The sequence below is a fragment of the Nestor notabilis genome, unplaced genomic scaffold (genome assembly GCF_000696875.1).
Source record: "Nestor notabilis isolate BGI_N333 unplaced genomic scaffold, ASM69687v1 scaffold4994, whole genome shotgun sequence".
Lineage (NCBI taxonomy): Eukaryota > Metazoa > Chordata > Aves > Psittaciformes > Psittacidae > Nestor > Nestor notabilis.
This window is the reverse complement of record NW_009925036.1, coordinates 30,015-39,991: the sequence shown is the minus strand read 5'-3', so window position 1 is coordinate 39,991 and position 9,977 is coordinate 30,015. Positions and strand designations below refer to the sequence as shown.

General features: G+C 39.8%; 1 protein-coding gene across 1 annotated transcript; it reads left to right on the top strand.

Moving 5' to 3' along the window:
• Window positions 1–2,059: 2,059 nt before the first annotated feature.
• CBLL1 (Cbl proto-oncogene-like 1, E3 ubiquitin protein ligase) lies at window positions 2,060–6,504 on the top strand (the record flags this gene model as incomplete). The annotated part of the gene is made up of 5 exons (XM_010012859.1): window positions 2,060–2,227; window positions 2,577–2,677; window positions 3,503–3,586; window positions 4,416–4,489; window positions 5,035–6,504. Coding segments are annotated over 5 exons (1,469 nt in total), but the record flags the coding sequence as incomplete, so codon positions are not given.
• Window positions 6,505–9,977: the final 3,473 nt, after the last annotated feature.

Below are 9,977 nucleotides of genomic sequence, written 5' to 3'. Positions count from 1 at the left end.
GGGGGTTTTCGATAAGGTGTTTCGTGCTTTTTTTTTCTTCATTCCCCTTAGCAAATATTGCATTATAAATTTATATATATAAGGTATAGTATTTGAGCTATATTGATGGTTAAAAACCCCAATACCTGAAATGCAAAAATAAAACTTTAAGAAAGATTGCTGAGGGTGGCAGTTCAGGAGGATGTATCACCTCTAATTAGAGCATCTCTAAGTAGTCTTAACAATTTTGGGGTTTTTTTTTTGTTTTGGTGGGGTTTTTTTGGTTTTTTTTTTTGTTTTTTGTTTTTTAAATTTGGTTTGGTTTTGGCTTTTTTTTTTCTGAACTTAATGCTAGTAGTTATGCTCACACAGACAGGAATTTATTATCTTTTCATGAAACATGAATGATTAATAAACTTGCTAGTTTGGATTAGTTGAGCTGCTAACTCGTGTAAATATCCATGGCTTGCAAAGGCATATGGAAGAGAAGCATCAGAACTTAATTGTTTCCTATTGGCAGTTTAATGGACTAAATAATATACAAGTTTGGTTGTTTGGGGTTTTTTTTTCTTAAATTTGTTTTAGTTATCCCTCTTTGCAAATGGATTGAGGTCCTGCAGAGACTTTTTCTGATATGTGGTGTTGTGTTTTTGTGTATTCTGGCAGAAAAATTTCCTAACAAGTGGAAAATAGTCAGCTTTAGCATCATTAACTCTGGTGTTCTAGTCCAGCAGCCTCTGGGAAGGCTGGTACCAGATCTGTGTTTGCTGGGTCATTTCTTCACCCAGCAGGACAGACTAAGCCAAAGCAACAAATAAACAGAAGTAAAACCAGGCTTTATTGCTTTTGCCTTTTTGCATATTGCCTCGTAGCATGAAACGTGTCAACCATGGAGCTGAAAGGAATAAATACATTTGATCTGTCAGAGGAAATTGAGGCCTCTTGATTCTGAGGTAAAGTGACTGTCAGGTCACAGTCCCAGTTTGAAACCTTGTTGCAGTTCCTTGTTCTGGTGGTAGCTGCTTAGGGCAAGACCTTTTCCCTTTTTCTTGTTTCTCCCCCTACTTGTGTTGTGCGGGATGGTTATAGGCTTTGGGGGGCACTAGTTTGTGAGGCATTGTGCAGAGTTAAGTAATAGGGCCTTAATTTCAGTGTCCAGATGTTACTGTACTGTAATCCCTTGGGGGCTTGATCGTTCCAGTGCTCTGTCAAGTGGAGCACAGGGCTCATGCTGTGACAGCTTGTGGCATACCCCTTCGAGGCTGAGCATGTCCTCCTTTGAAACAGCTGCCACAATGGCATTTTCCATTTAAATGACAGTGAGCTGGGTAGATTTGTGAAGAGCATATTTTTGTGTGGATGAGATGCTATGCAGTGGTTGAAGGTGGAAGTTGAAGGACTTGTACTGCCTTCATTGGTATTGCATGTTTCAATACCCCCTCTCGATTATCTCTTGGAGCCTTGTATCTACTGATGCATGTGTCAGGCTACTTTTTGCTTCCTTTGTCCTGGTATTCAGATTTAAATCTGGTTAAAGAGAATTCTGTATGTAGTGGGGAACAACGATTTTCAGTTTAGCAGTGGTACTGCTACATATTCTTAAGTACTGATATTTTTGTGATGCTTTGTGCTAAACTTGTAAGTGATATATATGTCAAGATGGTGAGTTAACATAAAAACTAGTTTCCTTCTAATTTTACTAAACAATTTACATAAATTGTAAAAAATACCTTTTCTTGTAAGAAATTCTACATTGTCAAGGTTGTACAAAGAATTGACTCTTCAGTACTATTCATGCTGTGAGAGGAGCTATGCAATTAATGTTTGGGTTTATTTCCTGTTGTGGAGGAATGTCAGACTTTCTAACTTTTTAATAGCTTTATTTTATAACTAGTTTTCCTCAAATCACACTTGTCCCCAATGCAGTTTTTTTGTCTTTTAGAAGAAACTGTCTGTGAAGATACTTATTTTCTAGTGATTAAATTTTGATATGTTGTATGAGTCTTAAACAAGCTTTAAAAATTATTTTTCTTAAAACTCTTCTGTTAATATTTAGCCTTTTTTTGTTTCCTATTCATAGACAATGATTTGCAAGGAACAAATAGTTCAGGATCATTGGGTGGTCTTGATGTTCGTAGAAGAATCCCTATAAAGCTTATCTCAAAGCAGACCAATAAAACCAAACCTGCACCTCGAACTCCAAGAAATATGAACAGGATGCCTTCGAAGACACAAGCTGGTGATGAAGGTAAATTGATATAAATACTAGCCCTGTAGTAGGGGAGCATATTATTCTGCAGCTCTGTTCAAGACTGCAGTCTTGGAGACCTGGCGTCCCAGGTTCTGTCTAAGTGCAGACAAGTTTCAAATTCCTGGTTACTGCTGCACTATAAGGATTACATGGTGCACATTCCCAAAACAGTCTGTCTTAGTGATTTAACTGTACTTTTCTGTAGAATGGGCCCTGCAGATTGGAAGTGCTGTGGCATTTCTTGATGATTTCAGTATAGAATGACACATGCTTTTAATAGCAGCTGATGTCAGTTAGGAAAGCAGTGGGTTGGCTTGTGTCTTTCTTCTCTTTCTTCTTTTCACAGAAGAATTCGATTATAACAAAGAGGAGCGATACGAATGCAAGGGCGGTGAAATGTTTGGTAGTCAAAGGAGATTCCCTGGACCCATCTTCTGGGACTATAAGGTAAAGTCATGGATGGGAAGTCGTGAATCTTAGTCTGTGAATCATTCCAAGCTGTAGGTAGTTGTCGTGATTCAAGCCTAGCCGGCGATCCTGGAACCACCCAGCTGCTCGCTCACTCCCCGCCTCCCACCTTCCTCCGCCCGCTCCCAGAGTGATGGGGAGGAGAACTGGAGGAATGTAGCTCCTACAGGTTGAGATAACAGCACACAAGTAACTAAGTTATAATATAAACCCCTACTGCTACCAATAATAATAAGAGAAATAACAAGGGGGGAGGACACAACCGCTCACCACCCGCTGACTGATACCCAGCCTGACCCGAGCACCAGTCTGGGCCTTCCGGGTGACTCCCCCCAGTTTCTATCCTGGCCATGACGTGCTGTGGTATGGAATAGCCCTTTGGCCAGTTTGGGTCAGGTGTCGTGTCTCTGCCTCCTCCTGGCTTCCCCTCCTCCCTGGCAGAGCATGAGACTGAGAAAGTCCTTGGTCAGAGTAAACATTACTGAGCAACAACTAAAAACATCGGTGTTATCAGCGTTGTTCCCAGGCTGAAAGTCAAAAACACAGCACTGCACCAGCTACTAAGAAAGAGAAAAAAATGACTGCTGTAGCTGAACCCAGGACAGTCGTCCTGGTAGATACCTTCTTAAGTGAAAGTACTTCCATTATTTTTGACTGACTGACTGAAAATAGACCCTCTGCTTTCTCAAATTTCTTGCTTGCTTCTCAACTAATTCAGAAATAGTGTGTTGGTGATAGTTGAAATGAGAAGCTTTTAATGATGTTGTTTTTTTTGTTCTCCCACTCCCTTCTCTGTCCTATCAGATAAACTTGCTGGGGGAAAAGGATGACACACCAGTCCATTTCTGTGATAAGTGTGGATTGCCCATCAAAATGTATGGACGCATGGTGAGTGAAACTGTTGGTGCAAGATGCATCATGACTTTAGGTAAAATTAGGTTTTACTGTGTCTCTAATGAGGCCTTTAGAGGTTACTGTTTATTCAGACACCTGCTGAAATCAGCAGAATATCAGGATGGAACTGGGGGCCTTCGTTGCTGACTTATTTGGGTTTTTTTTTCCACTGGGCTGATTTCACTTCGGCCCCTGATGTAATAAAGCAAGCTTGAAAATGTTAAATAAAAAATCAGAACATCAACAAAAAACCCCTTCAGGTTCATTGGGTTTTGACATTACGCAACTTAGCTTTAAAAGGAAGCTGTTTAAGAGTCACAGTGACGTTAGGAAGCACTGTTTGCTTTTATGTCCCTTTAAAGTTAGTGTGACAAAATCCCTGAGATTAAATTAGATTTCTAAGTGTGATGTAACAGGCTTCAGAATCTGGCTTAATGACAGTTAATGCTTTTAAAACTTGCCTTCCTTGCCAGCAAGACAAATGTAATTAGATTTCATATGCAGCTTCTGTGAATGTTCAGTGCTGATATTATTGCAAGACTTAAACTTTTGCCTATAAGTTTTTGCCAACATTAAAAATCCCAAACAAACCTACCCCAAAAAAACCCAAACTCAACACAAACTGGTTTAGAAAGCTTCTATGCAAAGATGCTGCAAACTGCTTACTACCTGTTCACAGGCTGTGCTTGTTCACCTCATAGGGAACTTAGTTACTTTTATTATTATTATTTTGTACCAGAGGAAGGAACTGTATTCTGCAGAATGACACAGATATTTATATACAGTGACCTGTATATAAACAGAGCTGGTTTTTTGTCTCTAGATACCTTGCAAGCATGTTTTCTGCTATGACTGTGCTATACTACATGAGAAAAAGGGAGACAAGATGTGTCCAGGGTAAGTTATCTCAAGATTTGTTATTAAAGGAAATGCAGGAAAGTAACTTAAATACCTTGTTTCAGATACTGTGTTAGCATAGTTATTTATGTACATTTAGCAGAGGCAGTAGAGTACTCTCTACTACATCAGTTGATTATAGTTTCATATCCCATGTTTTGGGGTTTCAAGAGATCAGCATTTACTGGTTTTGGGTAGATAACTTGTTACTGCTCTAATTTAAAAAGCTCTAATTTGAACAGCAGTTTAATTTACTTAGTCAGAGTGACTCTAAGTTTAAAGTCTTAAGGCACAGAGGGAATTTGTGAGAGTGAAGCTGTCTATAAATTTCCACCTCATGAAATTTTAATGTTCTTTCATAGTTGTATTTGGAAACTTAAAACTAAGATGAACTTCAAAATCAATGAAATGTTTCTTTCTTTGCTACAGTGGGGAAGAAATTGTCAGTTCTAGTTTGGGTGATTATGCTAAACTAGTTGACTTAACAAAAACTGCAGATAGAGCTGTCTGTGATGACTCTAAACCAATATTCTCTTACGATTTAGCTGTAATGAACCTGTGCAGCGAATTGAGCAGTGTGTACGAGGGTCCCTCTTCATGTGTAGCATCGTTCAGGGGTGCAAGAGAACTTACCTGTCACAGAGAGACTTACAAGCTCACATCAACCACCGCCATATGAGAGCTGGAAAGCCTGTTAGTCGGCCTCCAATTGAACCTGTACATCCTCCTATTGCCCCACCACCTGCTGAAATTCCTGAGCGCTTCATAATGCCACCTGAGAAACATCATATGAGCCACATTCCGCCAAAGCAGCACATCATGATGCCACCACCTCCTTTACAGCATGTGCCACATGAGCATTACAACCAGCCACACGAAGACATTCGTGCACCTCCTGCAGAGATGTCAATGGCTCCACCACCACCTCGCCCAGTCAGTCAGGACACCTTCCGCATCTCAACAAGAAAGCACAGCAACTTAATCACTGTCCCTATTCAGGATGATTCCAGTTCAGGTGCTCGCGAACCACCTCCACCAGCCCCTGCACCTGCTCATCATCATCCCGAATACCAGGGTCAACCAGTGGTATCGCACCCTCATCATATTATGCCTCCACAGCAGCATTATGCACCAACCCCACCCCCACCTCCACCAATAAGCCATCCGCTGCAGCACCCTCCCCAGGCAGCAGGTACTCCTCACATGGTGTATAGCCAAGCTCCTCCTCCACCAATGACCTCTGCTCCTCCTCCTATTACCCCACCACCTGGACATATAATTGCCCAGATGCCACCATATATGAATCATCCTCCTCCAGGACCTCCCCCTCCTCAGCATGGAGGCCCACCTGTAAATGTAAATGCACCCCCTCCCCATCACTATAATCCTAACTCTTTGCCACAGTTCAGTGAAGATCAAGGAACTCTTAGTCCCCCTTTCACACAGCCTGGGGGAATGAGTCCAGGGATATGGCCAGCTCCAAGGGGGCCGCCTCCACCTCCAAGGATGCAAGGGCCTCCTGCTCAGGCCCCGCTTCCTGGACCACACCACCCTGATCAAGCCAGATACAGACCCTATTACCAATGATACAAGCAACTACATGAATAGAGAGTGCTATGAAGAGGATAAAATTATATACAACAGCCTTTTAATTAATTGTTTTGGGGTTATTTTGTTGTGTGTTTTTTTAAAATACTGTCATTTTGACTGTAGGACATTTTGGGGTTTGAATCTTAAATGATTTTTAAGCCTTGGCCGTAGGACTCTGACTTCAAATACTCTGTAGTGCTAAAATAAGTGGCTTAGTAAACCACAGTTGCATTTTAACAGAACTTCTGTCTCTAGTGTGGCTAAATTGTCTTAAAATGAACACTTGTAATATTATTTCCTGGAGAAGATGAACACGTGTTGTACCATTCTGAATATTGTTTTTGTTACATCCAGTGTTTAGTTTCACTTGTGATACGTTTTTGTTAACCTGTGTCCAATAATTAAATTGAAATATGGTTGTAAAAGTGGTGGGTTTTTATATGACGTTAAGACAGACGTAGTTCTGGGCCACCATTTTGGCACTGATACTTTCCAAATGGGCAGTGTAATGAAATATTAAGGGAACTTAAATATTTCTCCTACTAGCAATTACCATTACTTATGGCAAATTTAGGCTATGGTGATTTCATGGCACCAGAAACCAGACATGCAGAATACTGCATTTCAGTTCGTTCGTTCTTTTTTTTTTTTTTTCCTTTAAATTTATGCAGCAAAATAAATTCATCAGAAATACAGCTTTGGGGATAACATGAAACCATGTAATGTATTGTGGGGTTTAGTGGGTTTTTTTTTAATTTGGGTTTTGGCTTTATGGAGTTTTTGCTTTAAAGCTAGTTTTGATTCAGAAGGTTCTGTTTACATGTACGCTACTCACCAGAGTTGAATTCAAACTATTGTGTTTGCTTTTGACTGTGTTTGTGTGGAAGTGGCTGTGAATTGGCTTGCCATGTCTGTGAGAAGCAGATTATTTTAGGTAAGGAAGTGATGTTTGCCTCTGTCACTTTATTTAATATGTACAGTAGGAAAGCTTCCCATTTGGATAACCTGGAAGAAGTGGTCTGAAAACCCATATGTAGATATAAAGAAATAAAAAGCTACACATCTCTTACCTGTTTCGATTTTGTGATACAGATTTAACTGAACAGACAACAGTTAGGTGTCTTGGTTTTCTTTATTCAAAAAGTAGCAGTGTGAGCAGGCCCTCAGGTCTCCTTTGGCCCAAAATTTGTTTTATAGAGAGAAGTACAATAAATGAGAATGTTCTTTTTTAATGCAGCTGATACTAGAACCAGACAAAAAAAGACAGCACAGTCTGTCATTTGGAGTGCTTATCTTTGCATTTCTAATCCATGTTAGTGCTGAACCTTTGTTTATTCAAAACGCTGCATTTCCAGCAGTGGTGCTTTTAGATGAAGAAATCTTTACTGCCACCCACCACCACCCCAGGTTTGTAATTTCCTACTGTTCCTGAATGATCTGAACCATCTTAAAGCCTCAGTGTTACTTGTTTTGTAAACTTTTTTCCCTGCCTCCTAAGTGGTAAACTTATGAAAGGTTGCAAGTGCAACATGCCAAATATTGTAATTTTCTGTATAAACTGCCTATTTTTAATTACCAGAGCAAGGGCTCTTTAGATTTGCTCTGTCCTTGACTGACATGGATTTCCTTATGACCCTGGGACAGTCCTTTAGTCTACCTTTCATATAAACACTTCTTTAGAGATGGGCAAATGGATTCTGAGATACACAAATAATCTTTGAGGTATACAGATGGCCAGGAAGTGTCACCTGATGAGAAGTCTGCTTAGCTGTAATATGCTGCTTTTTCAGACAGAGTTCTTTGGTTTGCTTTCTCTGAAAACTAAGTCATTTGTTTGAAAAATAAAGCACATTGGTAAAGAAAAAGAGGCTGACTGTGGTAGTGTGCTGTGGTACTGGCTTGGCTGAAAATTTGCTATTTCATATGTATGAATGTGAAAATTACTCTGGGCATTATTTTGCTTCAGTAACTAACAATAAGCATGTGAGGAGCTTTAAAGGGGGCCCCCTTCTGTCAGTGTTAAATTGCTTGGCAGGAGGTAGGCTTAGGCACGTTTATATTACAGCTTAAAACTTCATTGGGGAAGAAATACGTGTGTCTGAATAACGTTCTTTGATGCTGCAAAGCCAGACTTAGGTCTGACATACCTGTTTTAAACAGCCTTAGTGATGGTTCCAGGCACCAACTTAGTCGTGTTCAGGCTGAGAAGGCAACACATGCAGGTTTATGAGGACACCATGTGACAGGCTTTTGTGCAGGGAGGTGCATTGACCTCCCCAGAGCACTCTGTGTTGGGACATAGGGCATTCTAAAATTGGCTATTACCTGTTGGTTGCGGGTGATGAGGAAATAAAACAACTCTTCCCATCATTCTCGTTTTCATAAAGAAGTCAGGTTGCACATTTGTGTTACACATTCAGTCTGTTGTGAAGCAGATGAAGGGTTCAAACATTGTAATTCTGGGTCCAAAGCTGTTCTTGAAGTCCTTGAGAAAGCTTTTCTGGAAAGGCTGAGGCAGTTGAATCAGTAAAGGGAAAACAGCAGCTTTGCTCTGTCAAAAAGCACAGAAGATCAAAATATGTCACTATAGAGAAAGTATGAGATTTTTTTTCTCTATTATATATAAAGGTGATGTGTTAGGCAAAAAATCAGTGGGATCCCTTGAATTGTTTAGTGACAACAGATGAAAAGTCTTTGTGGTAAAGGATTTGGTGAAAAGTCATCTTATGTAGGCAGGATTGGATCAAATTTGTATGTCCTGCTTCTGTAGGAAGACCCAAATCCTTTCTTTTGTTTATTAAGTCTTGAACATCCACGTGTAACAAAGGTGACTGTTGATGCTTTCGTAGTTCCAAAGTTTGAAAATGTCCGTGTTGATTGAAATCTTATGTTAACAGTCTTTTAAATTTCTCTATGGGGCTGGGGGTGTGTTTTGGTTTGTGGTTTGTTGTTGTCGTTGGTTTTGTCTTGAAGTTTTTTTTACCTTGGTCAGTTAGTTGGGGGTTTTTTTGCAAAATATCTGGTCATTTTGGTATGAAGTTCAGAAATTCATACATTGTGTTTAACTGTATAATTGACAGTCTTAGAAATGGAGAGATGTACTTGCAAATCCTTTGGATTCCTACTTATGTCTTCCTGTAAAGACAAACATTTGAATTGAATTATGTTTATTTTAAATGAATATCCCTGTCTGTGACAGTGATCTCCCTCCTGAGGCATTGCCAAAGAGACCTAAGGTTTTGAAGAGAACTCTGACCATATTTAGATACGTCAGCCACTGCAGGTTCCTCCAAGAATGTCACATAAGGGAATGAAAAGGAGTTTGATGATGGTTCATGTCCCCCATGTCATGAATTAAAGGGCACCAGCAGATGGCCTGAAAGTGTCTGTGGTTTAGATGCTTCTCTCTTTATCTTCAATTCCATCTATATCATTGCTTAAAGGATTACCTGAAACCACGCATGCTCTACATCAAGCAGGCTAATTGTGTCAATATGTATTTTATTTTTGTTTGGTTTTTTAATACAGTTAACATAAAGATGTGTTACATAGATGTGTTATGTGATATTTTTTGTGCCTTTGAACAAAGAAAAATGGAAGATGTGAATTATTTTTTTAAAATCTGATCCAAGGAATTAGCCTTTTACTGGCTGGAGTTCCCACTTCTTTTCACTCGCTGCTCTCAAAGGACTGTCTAATGCTGTTTCTTAAAAACTAAAGTGGAAATAACTTGTATTCATTCCGTGTCAGAGTTAGCACACACAGCAAGGGAGAAAAACTGCCTAACTCCTTCCTGTATTATGGGACACAAATGTTCTCAGAAGCACATTTGTGGATATGCTTTCTCTGTAGATGGACTCTGAACAGACCTCTCTGTTCTTAAAATGTTTTCTGCTCT